The following is a 24,260-nucleotide window of genomic DNA, read 5'->3' on the forward strand; positions in this document are numbered from 1 at the left end:
TCTTACTGGGGGCTGGTCTCTGGCTTGGTGGGCCCTTTTTAGGACCCTATCTCTGGTGGAGGCTCTGTAAAGCTATTATTGATGTATCAGTGACACCTTGTTTCTCTGGTTTAATCTGATGGTTAAGCATCCACACTGGAAGAGAAGTTCTAGAAGCAGAACTGACATAGGTCATTGACCAGATGGATAGGGTTTTGAGGGTAGGAGCCATTTATCATGGGGCAGGCACTACAGTTGGGACCACTCTGTTTCTTCTACTCCCACTTCTGACATTACCTGCAGAGTCCCTGTGACAGACAGTCTTGCTGTTGCTAACCCTGCTTCCAGAGGAGACTGGGATCCATCACAGCTGGATCTTGGTCCCTTTCCTTGCTCTTCTAGGGAGTGTGGATGGCTGGGTGGTCTTAGCCTTGGACCTGGTCCTGAGTATTTTCTATACTGTCCCTCATTCTCTCTTTTCTTCATAGGATGGTCGAATACTCTCTGGACCTTCAGAACATCAACCTGTCAGCCATCCGCACTGTGCGTGTCCTGAGGCCCCTCAAAGCCATCAACCGTGTACCCAGTGAGTTGGACCTACCTGCCTGCCCTCCCGTCACTGCCTGCCCAGCTTGGCCCATTTATTTGCTTACAGAAGACAGATCAGTTCCTTCCTAGGCCAGATTTATGCTCATGGTGCTGGACAACTTTGCTCCCATTGGACTTACGGGCCAGCATGTGGTGCCCAGGAGTGCTAGGGAGGGGGTCTTGATGCCTCTGAGTCCTCAGATAACTTGCATTTCAGCACTTGGGAAGTCTGACTGTTCTGGGATAGTGAGGGAGTTTAGTGCTTCTCTGAGAAATCAGTCATGGCAGGCTTAGAACTTGAGTCTGTTACCTATTTCCCCATAGGACTGTCTATTTAATTTTCCAGCCACCTTTCTATCCATTCATCCCTTGCCCATCCATCCATCCATCCATCCATCCATCCATCCATCTATCCATCCACTCACCTTCTATTCATTCATCCACCCTTCTATTCACCTTTTCATGCATGCATCCATCTGCTCACCCCCAAACACCTACCCACTCACCTATTTATCCAATTACTACATTTACTCATCTGTCTATACATGCGTTCTTCTATACATACACCCAATCATCTACCCATTTATCCATCCACCCATCCATCCACTCATCTGTATCTATCTACTACCCACGCACTCACATCTATCTATCTATCTATCTATCTATCTATCTATCTATCTATCATCAGCTCACCCATATACCTATCTACCCATTTACTCCACTTTCCACCTATCCACCTAGCTATCCATCCATCTCTTCATCTACCCACTTATCCACTTATATACCTGTTCATCCATTCCTTTCCCAGCTTAAACTGAGAGGTTGCCTTGAATCCACAAGCCCTAGGGTCAGCTCTGCATTGGCTGGTCTGTGTTCCTTTGATGTTTTGAGCCTTACAATCACCTAGGGAGGAATCTGGGTTATTCTTATTTGGAGGATGAAGAAACAGCCTTGAAGACATGGTTCCCTCCTCAAGGGTGCACTGCCATCAAGTAGCAGATGTAGGATGCCTCCTCCACTGCCCTGTGTTAGGAGTGGGAAGAGGTAGGGAAGGGAAGGAGGAGGACATAGGCTTAGGACTTTCAGATCTGTTTGGGAAGGCCAGGAACTGTTCTTTCTTTTCTTTCTCTTGTGTATGTGTGCTTAGTGTACATGTGTGTATTTGCATTTGTGTGGTGTGTGTGTGTGTGTGTCTATACATGCCTGCATGAATGGAGGCCTGAGGTTGATATTAAAGAATCTTCCTTGATAATTTTCTTATTCTTTGAGGCAGTTTCTTTCTTTTTTTAATGTGAAAAGTTTATTGGGGGGAGGTAGGGAGTAAGAGAAGGGAAGAGAAAGGAGAGAAAGGGAGGGTGAGGCACAGTTTCTTAATTGAACCCAGGGCTCAGTGATGCAGCTATGGTGGCTAGCCAGTTTGCTCTGTTTCTGCCTTCCAAGGACTAGAATTACAGGCAGCCTGCTAGAATAATCTGACCTTTACATGGATCCTGGGGATTAGAACTCTGGTCCTCATGCTTGTGAAGCAAGCACTTTCCCTATTGAGCTATCTTTACATGGTGGATCTCAGCCATTCTGTGCCTAGAACTATGGAAGAAACCCTCAAACACATATGCGATACACATGTTCAATAAGCCTGTCTAGCTGTCTTCTAGGCACAGACAGTGATGCCTTGGGCCCAGCCAAGCTCGGGGTGCAGGGTGGGGATGGGTGTCTGAATTGAGACCCATGAAACACGGGGACTAGCTGGCAATGGGAAAGACCAGTGAGGCAAAGGGGAGTGGGGCATGGCCAGAGTCAAGAAGTAGTAGCCTCTGGCTGTTGGGGATCCCAGGTACTGACTGCTGCAGGGACCAGATAAAGGTCAGGGAGTGGGGCTGAGGCTGGAGGGGACAGGAGAGGTCAGCAGGAGAGTGTGGGATGGACTGGTCACTGAAGCTGCTCCCATGACTAGGAAGCAATGGTTAAGGCTGGGCAGGGCAGAGGGAGGGAGGAGGTACTCCTGAGCCAAGCCTAGGTCTGAGAGTCATTATTAGCTAAGCATGAAGGGAGGGGCACAGCATTGAGAGCATGGAGCAGGGGCCCCTTTCTCCTGGTCTCACCTGTAATGCTTCTATTTCTGTCCTGGGGATGGCCTTCATCTACAGTTGTGTTCCTATCGTAGGGCATACAGGCCTGGTCACTTTGGATGCGAGGGGCACGTAGCAGGGTATCATCCACAAGGGCATTAGTACAGGATCTCACATCATGGTCTCTGTCAGGCCTGGGATCTGACAGGCATGGGGCAGCCATGTGAAGGATTGTTAGTGAATGGGACAAGGCCCAAAGGGACAGGATAGACATGTAGAGTGTGGGTCTTTCTCTTGTTAGATGCTTTCTGGACATCTGTGTATGGATATGGAGAATCTATATGAATTCACAGGATAACACATGTGCACATATGTGAGTGCATACATGTGCATGTAAATGGGTATGCATGTGAGGAAATGTAAATGTGCCCAATCATTGTGTCTGTCTCTCATAGGAACATATGTGGAACCTGGGCCACCCTGGGTGGCTGGCTGTGTACAGAGCTTGTTAAGTGGCTTGGGACTGAGGTGGTTACTCCATGTCCCAAGTTTGACTATTCTCTGGAGAAGGGCAGGGCAGGGGTCAGTCTTAAGCCCAACATCTCTGTGTTCCTGGAAGTTCCAATTATTGAGGCTCTGTGTGCAGATAGCCAAGGGAGGCTCCAAGCCTTTCCACAGGACCTAACAGCTAATGGCCCCCTCGGGAACCCTCAGGTGCCCTCTCAGCTGACAGTCACCTCTCTCAGAATCTAGCATTGTGGAGGTGCTCAGAGCATGAGCTCCCAGGATCCAAAATACTTCCAGATTGAGTAAGCAGCCATGTTCCAAGGAAATAACCTTAGGATGAACAACTTCTTCCCCCTCCTCCTCCTCCCCTATTCTCTTTCTCCTCCTCCTTGTTCCCTCTCTTCTTTGTCCTTCTCCTCCTCCCTTCTCCTCTTCCTTCTCTTTTTCCATCATTGCCTCTTGCTTCTTTTTGTTTTTATTCTGATTCAATGTCTGTCTACATAGTCCTGGCTGTCCTGGAACTTAGTAAACCAGGCTGTCCTTGAATTCACAGAGATCTTCCCATCTCTGCCTCCTGAGTGCTGGGACCAAAGGTATGGGCCACCATGCCTGGCTTGAACTCACCTTCTTAAGTAGATGAACTCTAGGAATGCATGACAGTTGGAAAATGGGGATCTCTGAAGTCCAGCAACTCAGCCCCTCATTCTACAGGGAAGCCTTCTTTGTCCCTGGCTGCCTTGCCTTCCTCTAGGAGTCACCAGGTAATAGTGACCTGAGAGAGGCCTAGGCTCCTTAGGACTCCTTAGTTGTGTCTGCCTTGGGATGTGTTCAGCAGTAGCCTGCAGCTGTAAGTTTCACCACTAGATGGCAAGCTAGAGAGCCAGTACTGGGCAGTCAAATGATCAGTGATTAATTGGGAAATCAGGGAGGTAGGTTACCAGAACCTTAAAAAAATGTAGCGGAGGATAGAACCTCAACATGATCACCTAGAAAGACTCAACTGGAGGTCAGAGAGTGCAAATCCTGGCCCCCACTCTGCTGTGACATGGGCAGTTTCCCTGTGGCACAGAGCAGAAAGCGCTGGATTAGCTGTGTGGTTTTCAACTTCGTATTGGGTGGGTAGGGACCCAGAAGTCAGGGCTCTCATTACAGAATTTTTCAAAATATGTCCCTCCATCCCACCCCTGCAGCTTCATTCTCAGTTCCTGCCTTTGGCAGGTAAGGGGAAGGAGACAGAAGATGGGAGAAGTTGAGGAGAGAGGTGGGAGGTTGAGTTCTGGTTCTTTACAAACTCTTATTAGTCGCTGCTTTTATCTGGGCCTTAGCATGATGGGCCTGGATTATCTGCAAGCGTGTGTGTCCTGGCACCAGCCCCACTCTGGGCTTGCCTCTGTCTGTGCCTCCTCTAAGTAACCACAGCGTTTCCCTGAGCTCCATTAGTTGACTCCTTTCAAAGAGAAAAATTGCTTTTTGCCTCCAGTTAGAAACTTGGGCAGCTTTCACGGAGCATGGAGCCAGTCCATGCTGCAAATAGGTGTTGCACTCCGAGCTAGGCTGTTGCAGGAGTGTCTGCGCAACCTCCAGGGTCCTGAGCTGTACTCGGGCTTACAGTTGCTGGCTCTGTCACAACCTACCTTACCACAAGGGACCCTGGGTTGGTTGGCCTAGGCTGTCTATGCAAAATGAAGAAGGTGCTTCAAGATACCTGTGGACGGGGTGGGAGCAATGGCACAGATCTACAGGGACTCCCAACTACAGGTCTCTCTGCTGCGCTGGCAGCCCCTGGTTCCGATTCAGCAAACCCTGTCCCCTCTATGTTTGAGTCCTCCAACTAGAAAATGGAGTCAATCTTTCTAATCTCTGTCCTGTAGTGTGGCTGAAATGATATGGTGTGCTTGAAGAACTTCCTGCCGAATGTCTCGTGTGAGAAGTGATGGGCAGGTTCTGTGATGAGGACCAGGGGGTCTTGGGGACATCTCAGCAAAGGCTGGTCTTAGAAGAGCCCATCAAGGACTCAGAGGTCTCAGGGTGTGGGTGGGCATTCCTGCAGTCAGAGTATGACACTGAGACACCCTGGGGCTGCTGTGGCAGCTCAGGGAACCCCATGTTGGGAGGGGTAGGAGCTCATCTCTCATCATCCCTTATACCTGTGTTACTTACTCATCACTCGCTTCCTCAGATAGCTCTCCATGCACATCACACCATTTTGCCTAAATGACAGGATGGAAATTGGTACAGTTATCTCTACTCCCTTGTTGGCGGATTCAAAGCCAGAGGAACATAGCAGGAGGGGGTGGCTTACATCTGGGATTTACTGACAAATGGCTGGAGTTTATCAAGCATTGGGCTGAGCCCCTCACAGTCTCACAGGGCTGTTACTCCATCTTCTAATAAATTATAGGCTATTAGGATTGTGTAGCATCCACTTTACAGCGGGGGAACTGCAGACTCAGTTTTGGGGTGCTGAGCTTTCTATTGACAGAGGTGTGGCAGTGGCCAGTACAGGAAATGTACCTGCTCTGGTACCCAGGACTGCTTTGGCTAATCCTATCCAGATAGGGTCCCAGCTGGATCACTGTCAGTCCAGTTGTGTTGAGAAGGGACAGGAAGAGCCAGGTTTCTTTCTTGGAAGGACCTAGGGAGTGTTATTGGGTACAGGGTCTGGGAGAAAGAAAAATTGTGGGTCAGAACTGATGTGGGCATTTTGTTGCTTTCTCTGGAGTGTGTGGTTCCTTGGGCTCCAGGGAAGGCAGGAGGAATTCTGGGTAGATCTGAATCCCAAGGCTTCCTGTCCTTGGTCCATATGGATTCTCTCTTCTTGGGGTATAAAAGCCTACAGCCTGCAGGAGGGAGGGAAGGAGAGGGAGGGACAGAGATGAGAGAGATGAGGTACCCTACTGCCAAGAGCTGCTGCCTTCTCTGAAGAGCTGTGTGGAGAACATCTGGCCAGATGTCTGGTAGGAACCCAGGGATTGTAGGACATGAGTCAGAGCAGTTAGTTCAGGGTCAAGTACTGAGTCTTGTTCTAGGAATCTGGAAGACTGTCAACGGGACACAGGTGGTAGTATTAGGTTAGTGTGTTGGCCTCTTGATTGTTCCTCATCTGAAGTAGTATTGCCAGGGGCTACTATGCCAGGCCCAGGGTTAGGTATAGGGAGGGACAAAGCATAGGTTCATCTATAGTCCCTCATCGTTGGCTGACACTTGAGCCCCAAGTAGTGGACCAGGGTCCAGGGGTCAGGGCTAAGGCACTGCAGATACTTTGATGGGACTCCCTAGAGGAGGGTGATAGGTCCTGGGAAGGATGGATGTTGTTTGGTACACTCTGGGTGGGCACACACTGCTCTGGGGAGGGACTTAAGGCCTATGGGATGAAGAAGGCAGGGTGCTCTGTAACTTGGTGTCCGCCTTCAGCCTACAGGCCCCTTCCAGGCTGGGCTGGTGCCAGCAATTGTGACCCTGGCAGTCCGACCGTCTGCTGCCTGGCCCGGCCTCCCTGGCCCCTGTTGTGCCTCTGATTAGTTGGCTTGGCAATGGCAGGGCAGCAGACGGCTTCTCCTTGTGCTCAGCACTTTCTTCTCCTGGCTGTTTGGTGACCTCCGCCAACCTGGCCAGATCAAAAAATATGCAGCCTTGGGGGCCAGGCCACAGCCGTGGCACACCTCTTTCTCTGCTGTCTCCCCCCTCCCCCGGCAATGTGTTGTGCCCCTGGCTGAGGCTGGCACACGTCCTGTGATTTCTGCTTGAACTGGTCTGGCAGAGTGGCTGAGCTAATCTGGCTTGACAGCTCCTGTCTGTGGAGCACCTTGGGCCTGGGGAGGAGATGACTGCTAGGCAGTGTACCTCCCTCTTGCCATCTCCTCCATGGTCACCAAGGGACCTTCTATGTTCTCTTGCAGCAGAGGGTCTGCTCTGGGGTCTCCATCTCTTAGGTTGGGGTGGAGCTGTTGTATTCATTTCCCTGCCTGGAATCTGCCACTATGGTACCAGTTTTGATGTCATCTAGACCATCTACCCTGACGATACTCATGTCACACCCCTAGACCAGACCCCTCTCTCCTGAACCCCACACTCTGAGCTCAATGAAGCAACTCTGTGAGGATGGACAGTGAGGCACACCTCCAAACTCTATATGTCCAGATTCTCGTCTCCACTGATAGCTGCTTTGTGACCCCAAACCTTCTAGCTGTACCGGATTCCCTCCTTCCTCCCATATCTTATGCCTCCCCTCTTGGTCCCACCTCCCTGGTATCTTCAGAATCCTCCCTGTGCCTTCACACCACTCTGTCATCTACTCTCCTTTAGCTTATCACAATGGTGGGCAAGCAATGGCCAGGCAGGGGCAGGCAGAATACACAGGGGCAGAGGGATCAGATACCCAGTGGCAAAGTACTGATAACCCATGAAGGGGGCTTAGAGTGGCTGGGGCAACTTCAACTGTGAGGCTGAGGACACGGAGTCCATTCCTCTTGGGTCCCATCCAAGCCATTATGTGGCCATCTTTGCCTTCCTGGTCACAGAACCCAGGAGCCTATCTTCCATAAAGATATGGGCTCATGTAATGGGGTATTCACTGGGCATTTACAGAGAAGGTCCTGTGGGTTGTTTCCCAGGGGCCTCTTCTGCCCTGACCTGCTTTGTTTTCTAGACATCTGTCTGCTCCTGCTGCCTGAAATTTGTCAATGCAGACATGCCTCTTCACTTCCTTTGCTACTTTGCTCAGAGTCGTCTTGCCTTTCTAGTCCCTATTTCAAGGAAGTCCCTTGATCCTGACTGGCAACCCCACCCCTTTCCTGGTCCACAGATCTTCACAGTTAGTGCCCCTGGACAAATGGAGAGATTTACATACGATTCAGGCTTGTCTTTTCTCAAGTGTGCTTCATGGGGCAGGGAGCTATTTTTTAATTTCATTTAATTAATTAGTTAATTAATTTTTGAGACAGGGTTTTCCTCTGTAGTTCAGGCTGGCCTCAAACTTGAGGCAATCCTCCCCACTCAGCTATCCTAAGTAGAGGAATTATAACTATTCTTGCTATATCTGGCCTCATCTAGTTTGATTTTTTTTTTTTAAGCTAATGAGTCTTTGGGGCTCAGAGCAATGTATGGTGGTGGCAGGTTTCTTGTTAGTAGCTGTGGAGGGGGACCATCCATTTACCTACCACTCTTTATAAAGCTTATTTTTGTCTGTTTTGGTATTTTGCCTGCATGTATGTCTGTGCACTGTGTGTGTGCCAGATGCCTAAACAGGCCAGGAGTGGGTCTCAGATCCTCTGGAACTGGAGTTACAGATGGTTGTGAGCTGCTATGTGGGTTCTAGGAATCAAACTGCTTCCTCTGGAAGAGCATCTCGTGCTCTTGACTGCAGAGTCATCTCTCCAGCACCCACCATCAGTCCTTTTTTCTCTGAGCCGTTGTCTCCCGAAGGGCTGTTGCTCTGGTCAGGACCCAGCAGGACTGGGGAATGTGCGCCTGGCGTGTACACTTGCCTGGGTCCAGAAGCCAGATTCAGAGCAGTAGAGCCCTGAACCTACACAAGTTGCTTTGGGTAGCAAGTGCTGTGACTGAGGAAGAGTGGGTTGACGTCAGTTACTAGCCCACTCCCAGGGACAAGAAGAGGGAACCTCAGGACACAGAGAACCAAAGGAGCAAGATGACCTTCTGCATATGTGCTGGCTAGGAGGGAAGCAGGAAGCTGGGGTCTACAGTGGCATGAGCCAGGCCTGCTTCTGGGAGTGGACCCAGGGCTGTCCTGATAGGAACATTTGGAATGGGCTGTGGGCTGAGTTGAAGAAAATGTGTGTGTGTGTGTGTGTGTGTGTGTGTGTGTGTGTGTATGTGTATACATAAGCTCTTGAATCAAATACATGTAGGCACATGGGAAATGCCTGCCTATAAATAAGGCTGCTACAGCCATTGTGTCCCCAAAGGGGTATGACTTGCTACCCAGCTGGGACTAGGACCTCTTCATCTTGTTTGTGCTGAGTGCCACCAGGGGTGGGTCCACACCAGATGTCCAGTGTCCTCTATCTCTTATTGGCTGGGGAACAGGTCTTTAGCTACACTCTTGGGACCACTGACAGCCTGTCTCCATTAAGGGCTACCTGGCTTCTAACCCAGGCTGACAGTGTCCAAAGTAAGCCCAGACTAAGAAAGGGAAGGTGTGATGGGGGCAGTGGAACTAGAGGGTGGGTACTTTTGACTGGGTATGGCGAGAACCCAGGAAGGCTGCTTGGAGGAGGAGAAAGAGTATGTGAAGAGAAGTCCGAAGATGGCTCCTTCTCGCATGAATGTATCGTATCCTCCCCTCTGTCCCTCTCTCCCAAGTCTTCTCACCCATGTCCCCCTTCTCTGTCTCCATTTACTGCTCTGTCTGTACCTCTCTTTTTGCCTATTCCTACTTCTTCTTTCTCATGTGCCTGGCGTCAGGGCACTGGCGGAAGAGTATCGGTGTCTTACTGGTCTTGGCTACTTCCTACACCAAGTATGTAAAAGAAGGCTTAGCCAGGCTCCGCAGAGCCTTGCCTGACTCCTAATCCTGTGATCCCAATTCCCTGGGCAGCCATGGATGAATTCAATTTGTGCTAAATTCCTAATTACCTAATTACACCTTGCCTCTGTGGCCCCTGGACTCCCCAGGCCCTAGGGAACCCCGTGAGAAGAGCTGGGCCCCCTGGCAGAAGGAAACAGAGGGAAGGGGCTACTGTTCAGGGGAAGTAACTGGCAGCTCAGAATTTCAATATCCTGGAGAACAAGGGAAATGTAATTAATTGAGCAACAAAGGCCACCCTTGGGAGCAGCCAGGAGCAGTCAGGCTGGCATGGTGCTTGTTAGTGAGTCTTCGTGAGTTGCGGATGGGTATGTGGAAACAGAGGAATCTGCAGCTTCCTCAGGGTAGTTTTGGTCCAGGTTTCTTTCCATCCACTGCCTCTGTGTGGTCTCTAGGACTGTACTTCCCAGAACCCACTCAAGGGTTGTGCTTGCTCAGAGATCTGCTGGTGACAGTGACACAGGCCTTTTGACTAGTCATCTATGCAACTTCCCTGCAACCACTTAGACCCTCTGCAGTAACCCCGGCCTATCTCCAGGCAGCTATGCATGCTCAGAGGCTACACTTCCCTTCAGCCCCTCTGGTAGACTCTTCACATCCTGTAGGGTCCAGCTCCATCTCATCCTCCCTACAAATGTGTCCTTAGCAGTGGTCCTTTTGCTCAACACTGCTGTCTCTGGCCCCTGCTGCTGGGCTGTGAGCTCTGAGGGTAGTTCTCAGCATCTAAGCAATCTACTGCTTAATGTATGCACGCAAGAATGCGTACATGAATGAATGTTTGCAGTCCCAGAAAGGCCTGGAGTCGGCTAACTTTAAGTCCTTCGGTCCATTTTAAGGAGTAAGTGGGGATCTGTTTTGTTTTCTTGTCTCCCCCAGTGTACACTGCTTGCTCCCATGTTGGGGGGCGAATGTAAGGCAGTGGGGTGCTGAGCCTTGACCCTGTTGGATGATGCAGCCTGCCAGGGAGCCCCATTGCTTTTCCTGAGTGGACGCTGACCTAGTTTTGTGGGGAGGGAAGACAGGGGTGGACATTAATTATTGATTGGAAATCACTCCACGCTGAGTTCGTGATGCAAATCCATGATAATTATCCTCATTAATAACCACCTCAGCATCACACTGGGATAAATCAAAATCCGACAGGACCAACTCCCCTACTTGTTGTCATTCTTCACTCCTCCCCTCTCCAACCTTCCACTCTTCCCCAGTCTTGTTCACGAGCAGGTCATCCAACAAACACTGATGAATCCTATATTCTGGGTTAGGCACTGATGGCTTCTGGGAAAACTGAGGTGACTCAGACATAGACCTTGTCCCCAAGAACATAAGCCCAGTAGACAGGAAGGTAAACAGATGCATATTCATTAGGGTTAGATGTTGATGCAATCTTAGGATTGTGTAACATACAAACTTAACTGTATAAAGCAGCCTAGACTAGGGATTGCTGAGATTGCCTGGAGCATGGGAGTGATGGCTGAAAAGGTCTTTACAGCACCAAAGCATGAGATGTGGTGGATGAATAGGTGTTTGTTGGATGTTTCAAGAAGAGTAATTAGCAGGGTTAAAAGGATTGGTCATAGGAAGAAGGTTAGACTCACCATCAAGCAACAGTTTAAACTCACATCGTCCTGCTTCTTAGCTGCTCTTTGAATCTCCTGTATAAAACAGATATTGCCAGCCTTGTGCAGTCACTATGAAGACTGAAAGAAAGTCTATCTGTGCACATCCCCAGAACACTCATCACCTAAAAATGGCTCCATGAAAGTCTGTTACAGAAGTGCACCAGGGCCCATAACCATTTTCCTGGCTCTGTGGGTGTAGGGGCAGATGTGGAGGAGAGAAGTCCTCTGGCAATTCCCAGCTCGAGCCCAATGCTCCACTCCCCTCTGGCCATCCCTCAGCATTTTGACCTCCTCCTTTTGCTCCACTGATGCCACCTTCTCTGTCATTCTTCTTCCAGGTATGCGGATCCTGGTGAACCTCCTGCTTGACACACTGCCCATGCTGGGGAATGTGCTCCTGCTCTGTTTCTTCGTGTTCTTCATCTTCGGCATCATTGGTGTGCAGCTCTGGGCGGGCCTGCTGCGGAACCGCTGCTTCCTGGAGGAGAACTTCACCATGTGAGTCCCCAACCTTACAACCTCATCGTTTTTATGTGGAAGGTTTACTGGGGAGGGTAAAGGGATAAGGAAAGGGAAGAGAAGGAGATAGATAGATAGATAGATGATAGATAGATAGGTAGATAGAGTTAGATAGAAAGAGATTGAGAGAGGCAGAAAGCTGCCTCCTCATCCCTCTGAATTAGACTTTTATTGCGGTTAAATAAGGATCAGGATAAACAAATAGATGTTTATTCAGGGAGAAATAACTTACAACCTAGACAGATGAACACCAGCAAGTTCCACCGGAGGCTGTCCTGTCCGATTCCTGCCAGCAAGAGAGCGTTCCCAGGTTCTTCCTCAGACTTAGTTCCACAGGTCACTTCCGCCCATGGCTCCACCCCCAATGGGCGTGGTCAGTGCTACAGAAGGAGACAAAGTAACTATCTCACTACAGACTTTCTATTGCTTTGATAAAACACTGGGACCAGAAGTACCTTGGGGAGGAAAGGGTTTATTTCATTTTATAGCTCATAGTCCATCATCCAGAAAAGTCAGGGCAGAAACTCAAGTAGGGCAGGAACCTCACGTGGGAGCTGATACAGAATCAGTGGAGGGGTGCTGCATACTGGCTTGTTTCTCATGGCTTGCTCAGACTGCTTTATTATAGCGCCCAGGACCACCTGCCCAGGAGTGAACTGAGTCTTCTCACATCAATCATCAATAGAAAATGTCCTACAGATTAGCCGACAGGCCAATCCAATGGAAGCATTTTCTCATTAATATTCCCTCTTCTCAGAAGACCCTAGCTTGTGTCAACATGATACAAACAAAACAAAATAAAACAAAAAACCAAAACCAAAACCAAAACCAACCAATGAACGAACCAAACAAAAAACAATACAAAACAAAACAAAACAAAATAACTAGCCAGAACACCTCACTCCTATCCCCATTCCCAGCTCTGTTCCTGCTGACTCCAACCTGCTTCTTGCTAACTAATTTTCTAACTGAGAATCAGGCCAACAAAGTAAGAATGAACAATTTGGGAAGGCTGGATAGGAAGAGAGAGGGATGTGTGGATATTGGAAGGAGAGAAAGTTCCAGAACTCAGGTTTTTTTTTTTTTGGTGTGTGTGTGTGTGTGTGTGTGCCATCATGGGATCAGCTCACATCCTGCTGCTGGATCCAAAGTGGGAGCCTGGTGCCCCTCAAAGTGGAATGTCAAGATCTGCTTAAAAGATGAATTTAATTTCTGAAAATTATGTCTTTAGAATCACTTCTTTCTAAGTGCTGAGGGCTACTCAGTGCATGTGCACACACCGTGTTTAGAAGAAAGGATGCTTCCACAAGTCATTGGGCTGCTGCTGTGTGCCAGGCTCCAGGGAGTGATCATGTCTGTTTTAACCTGGCAGATGTACCCAGTGTCTTCCCTTGGTGAGCTAGGGCACCCATGGGGAGCATTAGGCTAAGTTTTGGTCTCCAAGGCTGAGTGCCTCTTCTGGATGTGGTGGTATAGGGACACCGCCTGAATTGGGACTAGTGTCCCTTTCAGGGTTTGGGACACTAGGTACAATGTGGTGTAACAGGAGGTGAAAGTTGTGTAGAGACTAGCTTCCCTCCCCATTGCTGTCCTGTGGGCACAGTGTGGGGTACCCGGGTAGGCCAGGGAAGGGACACCTTGTTGAGTGAGGGCCCCATGGGTAGTGAAAGAGGGGCTTTTACACTTCTGTGGGTGCTTAGCAGGTGGCCAGTCCTGAGTAGTCAGGGGCAGGATGAGGGGAAGGCCTTCAAAGAGTAGCATGTGTGTGAGCTCTTGGCATTGGGGGTTCCCAGCACATCTGTGCCCCCTTTGTACCATATGGATCTTTCTAGTAGCCTTCTGTGACTAGCCCTGTCTCACTATCTAGGCTCAGCCTTCATGTCACCTTCTGCCAGGGGATTGCTATTTCTTCCCCAAGCAATAGACACACTATTTGCTAAACTTCCTTGTTGATCTTCTCCTGAAGTGATCCCATTTGTCAGCATGAGTATTTGAGGGGTCTCGAGTAGTTGCATACTTGGTCTTGGGGGGACCCTAGGATGTGAGTTCTCCCCTATAACCAGGAATACTTGATGCTCACTGTTTTCTCAAGACCTGGAATAGGGCCCTAATTTGTTCACTATGAATGAATGAGAGAATGAATGAACGAGGGACTAATTGAGATGATAACATAGATGAGATAATGAATGAATGGATGAATGAATGGGAGAGTGAATGAGTGAATGGCAATATTTCACAGAGGCAAGTTGGGAAGAAGGCTGGTTCTCCTTGGCTTTGCAACAGGTGAGTCTATGTGCTGGTTGGAGGTTAGCTGTTTCCTTGTCCTGTCCAGATTCCCGAGAGGTGGCTCCAGCCCTGCCTTGGCTGTGATGAGGGGAGATGAGGGCACAGTGCTCTGGACATGCCTTGGCCTCCATGTTAAGAGGAATTCCGAATGTGAGAGGAGCAAGAGAGTGTTAGGGACAAGGCATAGCTGGCAAGGCTGGGTGCGTCTCCTAAGCTCTGAGGCCCATGCTCAGGGCAGGCGGCCTTACAGGCCTCGGGATAGAGGATGACCATACTTCAGGCTGGTGAATTCCAGGCTTGGGCAGAGAGTAAGGCCCAGGTTCAGACTTCAACTCAGAAGACCTGGCTTAGAGCAAGCTGCAGAGAAGATGGTAAAGAAGATTTGCAAAGAAGTATGTCTTTTCTGGGGCTCAGACAATCAGGCTCCAAGCAGACCCCAGTTTAGGATCTGGTGAGCCAGGCCTGGCCTTAGACAAGAGCAACAGTCACTCAATGGAAAATTCTCCATGTCCTCTTGGCTTGTTTTCCTAGGAGCTTGTTGTCTGGAGGCTTCAAATCACACCTCCAGCTCCTGGCCAGCCACTCTGAACAAGCTCATGAGCCATGCAGGCTGGGCAGGGCAGGGCAGGATCCTTTCTAGATGGGACACATAGCTGGGCACTGGATCCTCCAGGGACCTCAGTCCAAGCCATTGCTATGCAGAAATGACCTGAGGCCCAGAGAGGGAAAAGATCTACTCAGAGTCACACAGCCAGGTCCTTTTCTGGTGTAGGAATCTCAGAACATGGGCATCACAACAAACATTTGTCTGCCACTTCCAAGGTCAGGCCATGCTCTTTTCCTTGGTCTTGACCCTAGGAGGATCAGGGAGCCAAATGTGTACTGGGGCTTAGTGTGTTGGGTTGAGAAGAGAGGACTTTTGGGATGTCTAAGGATGCAACTTTGACCTGGACCTGAAAGTTCAAGAATGATGGGTGCCTCCTGGGTCATGGACTGAGGCAGGAGTTAATTTGTGACAGAGCCTCACACCGCTGCCATACAGGTGAGGGCTGTGGCAATGGAGTCTGGACTTCAGGGTCAAATTTTGCTTCTGCCACTTGTTAGCCATGAGGCTTCAGCAATTTCATATCCCAGTTTCCCTATCGCAGAGTTGTTTTGGGAATGGCCCAAATTAAAATATTTGGACCATTAGGACAGTGTCTGATGTCAGGAAGCTCTGAGCAGTAGTGAGCCATTATGTGACAGTAGCCTGGGAAGTTCCTGGAGTGTGTGTGTGTGTGTGTGTGTGTGTGTGTGTGTGTGTGTGTGTGTGTGATATTGCAGTTTAATACAGATCAGGATAAACAAATAGGCTGAATAGATGTTTATTCAGGGAGAAATAACTTACAACCTAGACAGATGAACACCAGCAAATCCACCGGATGCTCTCCTCTCTGAGTCTCACCAGCAAGAGTGTTCCCCAGCTCCTCCTCAGACTTAGTTCCACAGATCACTTCTGCCCCCGGCTCCACCCCTAAATGGGCGTGCCACAGAAGGAGACTGTGTGTGTGTGTGTGTGTGTGTGTGTGAGCCCCAAATAACACACAGAGACACTGTATTAGATATAATTCTGTTGGCCTATTATTAGTGTTACTTATTAGCTGTCTCTGTCTTAAATATTAACCCTATTAATCTAAGTACTTCCACGTGGTCTTATCTTAACAGAGAGGGGGCTGCCATTCTTCTCTCTCCATCCTCTATCTTGACTCTCCTCCCTACTACTTCCTCTCTCCTCCTTATCTCCTAGTCCCACCTATCTTGCTTTCCTAGTGGCAAACAGTACTTTATCCATTAACCAATAAGAGAAACATATTTACAGAATGACATCTCCCATCAAGTGCATATGTGTGTGCATGTGTGTAGAGGCCAGAGGTCAATGTTTGGGGGTCTTCCTTGATTGTGCTTCACTTTATTTTTTTGAGACAGGGTCTCTCACTGAAGCTAGAACTGATGGATTTGGCCAGACTGGCTGGCCAGTGGGCTCCAGGAGCCTTCATGCCTGTGCCTCCCTAGTGCAGGGTTATAGGCACGTATCACCAAGACGAGTTTTGATGTCGGTCCTGGGAATCTGAACTCAGGTCATTTTGCAATGCAAGGCAAGCAATTAACCAACTAAGGTTGGCAGCAGCATAGCTCTGAGAACCCCAGGCTCAGGCACTCTACAGTGGAGGGAGTGTAGTGTTGGGGGTAGGCATGTGTGGGAACAGAGCTGAGCTGTCCATGTTACTGTTTGGTCATCTGAACTGGTGTCTAGGTACAGGCTGGCCTCCATACAGCTGCCCTGGGGTTTCTATGTTCGTGCAGTAGGGCTGGCAGAAGAGCTCCAGGGTAGTGACAAGTGGTAATCAACTACTAGATGGGGAGAGCTCATCACCCCTCCATGCTAGCTGCACTGACCCCTGAGTCCCATCTGGGTTGATGCTCACAGTCAACTGGAAACCTTTTAAGAATTGTCACTTTAAGTTGTCTGTAGGTTTGCAGAAGTGATTAAATAAAAAAAAATAAGGCCAGATTGAAATAAAAACTTTGTAATACACGCATCCATCAGAGAACTAAAATCCAGAACATATAAAGAATGACTGAACATCGATAAGAAAACCCAAGATGCTCTAATTAAAAATGGTTCAAAAGACCTTACCAGATACCTCTCAAGGGGCTACTGGAATGGTGGATGAATATTTGAAGAGGCCCTTCTTCCAGGTCTTAAGGGAGTTGTAATTGAAATGGCAGTGAGGTACCATGGCACCCTACCAGGATGGTTTAAATTAGAAGAATCATTGTCATAAACCAAGAGCAAGCGATGGATGTTAAGCTGTGTTCAGGAAGGTCTCAGTGGAACTTCAGGATCCATTGTGGGAGGCTGGACAGACCCAATGCTAAAGAAAACCTTGACTTGTCAGGGGTACCTCAGGGGCTTTGCTCAGAAGAAAGGCTTGCTGGCTAGGGCCAATGGTGTAGCTCCACTGGCAAAGCATTCTCTTAGCATGCATGAGGCTCCCACGTTCAGCCTTCAGCACTGCAAAGAGAAAAGAAAATGACAGCCATTGAGCGTTAGCTGGTAATGGTGGCTCACACCTGCAATTCCTGTGCTCAGGGTGTTTTGGCAGGAAAGACTTTAGGATGTCAGCATTGGTTAAAAAAACAAATTCCATCCCCCACCCTATACCTACACATGCATGCACATATGCGCAGAGAACAGAGGGTGGTTTGTGCCCACTGAAGCTTGTGGACAAGAGCAGTTCTGAGTAATAAGGGCTCCATACTCAGAAATGACCGTTGGATAAGTAATAGCAATGTGCTCATTCACACAGTGAACACTCTCATAGGTAAGAGTCCCAAGGAGTGACTGTTTAACTTTGCTAGCTTTTTTTTTTTTTAGCAAAGTTTTTGAGCAGCAAAACTTGCCCCCAAATCCTGTTCAGCTTTCTAATGTATTGAACTAATCTCAAAGCCTGAGGTCAGGAAAACATTCTCAAAAGACTTCCGGCTTCATCTTTCAGTCTGGTCTAGTCTATCACAAAGAATTTTTGCTTGTGGTACATGATGGGCATACTGACATCAAGGCTGATTTATTTAATGTGTATTCAGTCTACTCAGAACCCTGTGTGGCTCAGTCTGGCCTTTCTGCATAGGATCAAAGTGATGTCTTTAGTGGAAGCAGGTGGCTGTGAGCCTTTGAGTGGTTGGTTGGGACCTTTGGATTGTGAAAGGATGTTCATGAATTGTCTTCTACAGGGGTGGTCTAGTTTATACTCCCACAAAACAGTGCAAGTGCCTGTTTACACTCATGCTTCTCACTCTTTGGTACAAAACCTTGAGGTGGCCATTCATTCATAGGAGAGGAGGCAATGCTGGTGCTATTTCTGTTTGCTGTTTTTTGTTTGTTGGTTTTTGTTTTTGCTTTTGTTTTATGAGACAGGGTCTCTCTGTATATTCTTGGCTGTCTTGGAACTTGCTATGTAGACCAGCCTGGCCTTAAATTTACATAGATCCTTCTGCCTCTGCCTCCTGAGTGCTGAGATTAAAGTTGTGTGTCATCACCATCCTAACGTTGCTTTCTTTCTTTCTTTTTGTATTTAATTGAATTAAATTAATACTTTCTTTTGACACAGCATTTTCAGACAGATGTGATGGCATGCACCTATGATCCCAGCACTCAGGAGGTAGAAGTTATGGGATCTGGAGTTTAAGGTCATTGTTAGCTGTGTAGAAAACTCAAGGACAGCTGGACTATATGAGACCCGTCTCAAGTAACCAGCCAACCAACCATGAACTCAACACTTATCTGAGGCTAGCCCCCAAACTCACAATCCTCCTGCCTCAGCCTCCTGAGTGCTGGCTTCTGTGTTTACCTTAAGAAACAGGTGTGTCTCAATGTGTTGTGGTTCCCATTAAGGCTCCCGTTCTGTAAAATACCACATTAGGCTCATGACTAGTCTCAGAGTCCTCTCTTGTAAGGCTAGTTTCCACTCATCTTTATACTTTTAAAAACCCTGTCTGGATGATTTTTCTTTGAACCATCTAGCTGGGTTTCATAGATTAAAACCACAATGGATTTCATTTGTGATTGTGTGGTGAGCAGAGCTTATGATCAAATGACATAGATGAGACAATCCATGTCCAGGGACAGAAGAGACCAGTCCAGAGCCACACACTCCCCCATCGGCTGTCCAGCAAAATCCAGTGGCTGCTAGTTGAGTACTTGCTCTGTCCTGTTCAAACAGTGTGGCCTGGGCCAGCCAGGGAGCTGGGTGATGTCTGTGCCAGGCCACAGTGTAGCTCAGGGAGCCCTGACTTAGCTCTGTGGAGGTCAGACTCCTCCAGGGGAGGATCTTCAGATGGGAGAACATGAAAAAAGATCATAATGGAAGTGGGGAAGAGTATCTCAGGAAGGGACTACGTGTTCTTGGGTTTGGAGGCAGTGATGGGGCCTTGCACCAATCTGGCCATAGCATGGCCTTTCTTTGCCTGGTATACCTGGCCATGGCCCTCCCTTGCCATTCTTTGACTGCTCTTTTCTATGGCAGACAAGGGGATGTGGCCCTGCCCCCTTATTACCAGCCAGAGGAGGATGACGAGATGCCCTTTATCTGCTCCCTGTCGGGGGACAATGGCATCATGGGCTGCCACGAGATCCCCCCGCTGAAGGAGCAGGGTCGAGAATGCTGCCTGTCCAAAGATGACGTGTATGACTTTGGGGCGGGGCGCCAAGACCTCAACGCCAGCGGCCTCTGCGTCAACTGGAACCGCTACTACAACGTCTGCCGTACAGGCAATGCCAACCCTCACAAGGGTGCCATCAACTTTGACAACATAGGCTATGCCTGGATTGTGATCTTCCAGGTGAGAGCATTGAGGCCCAGGACTGCTCAGCAGCCAGCAGAGGGTGGCATGGCTGGCAACCCCACTCAGCAGGTAAAGTCTTGAGCTGGACTCTGTCACCCACTCCTTGAGATGTGTCCAACATTCTGGCAGTACAGGCCTCATCCAAGGTTTGAAGGAAGAAGACATGCCAGCTGGCCAAGGAGTCTGTGCTGATTAAAGCAAATCAAGATTCCAATGCACTTGGGTTCCCTTGGAGCCTCTGCTCCTTATAGATGCCAGGTGGGCTGAGTCAGAGCAGGGAGTTCTGTTCACAGAGGGCAGAGGCAGGGCATGGCTCCATTGGAAGGGCTGGGCTGAGCCAAAGCAAGGGCTCACCATGGTAAGGAAGGTCATTCCTAGAGGGGTGACACCGGGGGGCCAGGCTTGGGTGAAGCCCGACTGGCTTGTGTAGAAATCACTTTCACCCTGTGACCATTGTACCCGTGATGACTTTGTGCAGACCATTGGTGGCTCCTATACCAATTCCATCTCTACATTCTTGAGGGGACTAAGCAGGGTTCTCTCAGGAAACTGGGGCTGTAGGGCACTTGGGATCTTGCTTGGCCTGCCTGTGCCTCAGCTTTCTCTTCTTCATACTGAGTGTACTCTTCATATTGGGCAAACTACTAGCAGACTCCTTCCCTTGGATGCCTGGCCAAAAACCAGTGCTGTGAGTGAGGAAGTCGGCTCCTGTGCAGTGAGGTGCTGACCTCAGAGGGAAGAAGGAAAGGAAGGGCAGAGGAGGGCAGGGGGGCTCCCACTCTACTCCAGGAAGGACCATATCAGAGACCCAGAGTTGGGAGGTAGCTGAATTCGTCCCCAAGCACTGTGTTTTGGCCTCTAGGTTGGTCAGCCCAGAGGGTGGAGGCTGCTCTGTGCTTTGCCACAAGCAAGGGCAAGGCTGAGCTAGGGAGCCCCAGTGCTTAGCCTGTCTTTCCCCAGGTGGCTCCTAGTCTCTGGATGGCTTTGTGGGGGACAAAGAAAGGGAACGGTTAGCTGACCCACACCTCAGCTCTGCTGGGGGCTCTGTCATCCCTGTACTGAATAAGTTAGTGAACTGAAGTCCAAGGCTCTTTCTGGCTTGTGTCCCCACCCCCAGTGGTGGGCCTTTAGGCAAGAGAGGACAGGAGTCCCTGCTCCCCTCCTGCCTGGCAGTGTGATGTGACATCAGTGTCTCTTTGAATCTTGATTTCCTTACCTATGCTGCCCCCTCCCCAAGGCCTTGTTGGGGTGTGTCTTGAGTCCTGGTGCACAGAGGCCCAGAGTCTTAGACTGCCCTGTGCTCATGCCTGCTGCAGGTGATCACTCTGGAAGGCTGGGTGGAGATCATGTACTATGTGATGGATGCACATTCTTTCTACAACTTCATCTACTTCATCCTGCTCATCATAGTAAGTATCAGGGCAAGTTTGGGACCATGAACCACGGCACTTGGCCTGGGTGGGGAGGGAGAGGAGGGATTGGCAGTACACAGGGAGTCCTCTGGGCTAGAGGAGCCTGGCAAGACAGGAGGCAGCCAGAGGAGTGGGCAATCCATCCCCAAGGAGGGGATATTTTAAATGCAGTCAACCAACCGGTCAGGGCTGTGGCTGAGAGCATCCATCACATCTCCTGGCCTTCACTTCTCATCCTTGGACATTAACATCCTCCCTGTTGATTCTGCTTGTCTCTCTCTGCCCGTATCTCCAGGAATCATTCCTTCAAAGCCTTAGGGGGTATAGTTACAGAATAGAACTTCCCAGAGATTCCATCTGGTCCCCATTTTTTTTCTGGGGCAGACAAGATGCTTTGACTGGCTGCATGGGGCTCATTCCTGAGCAAGATATAGGGAAGGAGGCTGGCCTTGGTGGTGGCCTGGTGGAGTCCTGGGAAAGTCTTTGAACTCAGGATTCTCTGCAGCTCTGTCTGTGGCCAGAGGATGGAGGCAGCATTTCCTATCCCTGCTTTCCAGTGTCCACCTTGTCCTGCCTACCTGTGGCTTCTGCCTCAGCATAGAGGTCAGGCCTTTGGGAGAGCTGTGTTCACCCCCCCTCCAAGCATAAAGGTTAATTTCTCTACCTTCCTGGTGGTGGGCAAAGACAAGCTTGGCTCCCTTGAGTAACACCCTGAGTGAGGAGTTGGGACAGGCTGGATGCTGACCTGAGACACACCTGCTATGATGTAGCTCTGGTGACTTTCTGGGGAACCTGAGGCCTTGGACTCAGGAATGAAAGAAAGAAGGATACAGACTTCATTCTTCATCACTGGCTATTCATCAGCTTACTTTCAACAGACCATCCAGGAAAGATGAGCTGAGTTCTGGGGACTGAGAAGGGATCCAGGCCCTGCCCTCCTCCAAGGAGCTCACAATCTGGGAAAGGAGGGCTGACAGGTGACAATGACATACAGAACCTCAGGTATCATGATAGAAAGAGACTGGAGGGGCCACTTGGAGGAGGGCAAGGAGGAAGGCAGGGCGCTCTGTCCTCTCCCACAGGAAGCCATTTATTCACAGTGCTACTTGGGGCAGGCTCCTCATTGACTCCATGAGATGAGACAGTGACAACACTTAGTTCCCAGGTGATGATGAGGGTTAGCTGGGATACAAGCTGGGAAAGTCTTTGAACTTTCTCAATATCCAATAAGTGGTCAGTAAATGTGCCCTGATGTTAGTGGGGTCACTTGAGTCCAAGGAGCACCTGACTCAGGCCAGGGCATGCCATCAGTAGGCTGGTGGGGGTCTTTAGTATTCACATACAGCTCTCAGACTCTTCTGGTTAGGAAAGTCCCGTATCCACTTTGTTCCTGACCCCCTGCTTTACAGATGGGGAACAGAGAGGATGGGGGCTGCCTGGGTCACCCAGGGCAACCACTGCTGAGCAAAGGCTAGGTAGGAGCCTTACAGGGGTGACCACACAGGGGGCATCAGGATCTAATCTCTCTGGTTCCTGTGTCCCTAACCAGTCTGGGGCAAGACAGCTCTCTGGGAAGTGCTACATATAAAATAATGGAGTCAGAGGACTGCTGGGCATCTTTTGGTCTAAGAGGCAGTCTGTTTCCCAGAGCCCTCTGGGCCAGGAAGCCCTGTGCACCTTTAGCTCTTCAGTTGTATGTAATGGGGAAAGGAGGATGAAGCTGTGACTGGGGTCGCCATCTGCATGTACCTGTTGGTGATGTCACCGAAGGCTGGAGACCACAATCTCTCCTGCCAGGCCTGAGGTGCACATTTGGGGTTAGTGAGTACCAGGGGAGGTGGTATTGACATAGATGGGGTATAGAGAGGCTACCTGGCTCCATTTCCTGCTCCAAGCATACAGCCAAAGTCCAAGCCAGTGAGTAGGATGCAGGACCTTATGTGACTTGAAGAATTGTGGCGCCCCTCGTGGCTTCAGCATCTCTGTCCTACATGGGTGGGTAGTGGGGCCTGGGCTTGGCTGTAGTCCAGGTCTGACCTGAGAAGTCACCTGGCTGTGCCTTCCCCTGCAAGGACTCAGTGACCTTTTCCTGTCCCATCTGTGTCTGCGTTTCTGTCTCTCTGGGCCCCTCCATTTCCCCTGAACCTTTGTGTGTCTATTTCCACTCCCAACTGTGTTTCCCATGCGCCCCCAACTCTGCTCTCTCTCTTTCGTCCTCCCTCTGTCTTCCCCACTCTCTTCTTTCCTTTCTCCTCCCTCCCTCTCTCCCCTCCCTCCCCATGCCCTTTCTGTCTTTGACTCTGTGCTCTGGCTATCTCTCTGCTCTGTCTTCGTCCCCTCTTCTATGTCTCTGGTCTGCCCTCTTCGCCTTCCCCATTTTTGCTGTCTCTGGCCTCCTGCTCTTGCTAACTCTTTCTCCATCTCTCTGTCCCCTTTTCCTGTGCCCTCTGCTGGCTCTACCTCTCTCTCTCTCTCTACTTCCTTGGCCCCACTGTCCCCTCTGTCCCTGTTCCTGTCCTTTTCTCCTGTTGGTCACAGGTGGGCTCCTTCTTCATGATCAACCTGTGCCTCGTTGTCATAGCGACCCAGTTCTCTGAGACCAAGCAACGGGAGCACCGGCTGATGCTGGAGCAGCGCCAGCGTTACCTGTCCTCCAGCACGGTGGCGAGTTACGCCGAGCCTGGTGACTGCTATGAGGAGATTTTCCAATATGTCTGTCACATCCTTCGCAAGGCCAAGCGCCGTGCCTTGGGCCTCTACCAGGCCCTACAGAACCGGCGCCAGGCCATGGGCCCAGGGACACCAGCTCCTGCTAAGCCTGGGCCCCACTCCAGGGAACCCAGCCACTACAGTAAGTCGACTTGCCTCTGCAGTATGTATGACCTGGGGCCTCAGAATGGCAATACTGCAAGTGGATCATGCCTGCTGGAACAAGAGGTGTCCATATCAGATGTGGGATTCCCAAGGATTCATTTCAGGCTCTAGTGTTTTTCTTATGACCTATTCAGGACTCACCTGCTCTGCTTACTCCTTGCCCTATTCTCTGCCCAGCCTGCGTGGGTTAGCCCTCTCCCTGGAGAAATTCTTCCAAGTTCTGTAGGCAAACCTGGGCACCACTCCCTTGAACCTACACTTGAAAGTCAAGCAAGTGCACAGTGATGTGTTTCCAGCCTTGCAAGACTAGCTTCTCACTTGGTGACCACCCACATTATCTCCCACTGTGTCTCCCGTGTCCATTCCCTTCTTACCAGCACACCTGAGTAATGACAACAGGCCCCTGGTGCATGTCATAGCACATTGGAGCCCTCATCCCCATACTCTGCTCCTGCCTCATGCTTGGCTGACT

The 24,260-nt window shown here is 49.8% G+C and overlaps 1 protein-coding gene across 1 annotated transcript in view; it reads left to right on the top strand.

Moving 5' to 3' along the window:
- Cacna1i (calcium voltage-gated channel subunit alpha1 I) overlaps nt 1-24,260 on the top strand; it is a 108,985-nt gene that overhangs the window by 48,755 nt on the left and 35,970 nt on the right. The window contains exons 5-9 of the mRNA XM_051189417.1: nt 468-565; nt 11,651-11,810; nt 19,184-19,499; nt 20,819-20,911; nt 23,453-23,765. Of these exons, the coding sequence (XP_051045374.1) occupies nt 468-565; nt 11,651-11,810; nt 19,184-19,499; nt 20,819-20,911; nt 23,453-23,765 (980 nt within the window). The remainder of the gene's footprint in view (nt 1-467; nt 566-11,650; nt 11,811-19,183; nt 19,500-20,818; nt 20,912-23,452; nt 23,766-24,260) is intronic.

Source organism: Phodopus roborovskii, unplaced genomic scaffold, assembly GCF_943737965.1.
Source record: "Phodopus roborovskii unplaced genomic scaffold, PHOROB, whole genome shotgun sequence".
Classification (NCBI taxonomy): domain Eukaryota; kingdom Metazoa; phylum Chordata; class Mammalia; order Rodentia; family Cricetidae; genus Phodopus; species Phodopus roborovskii.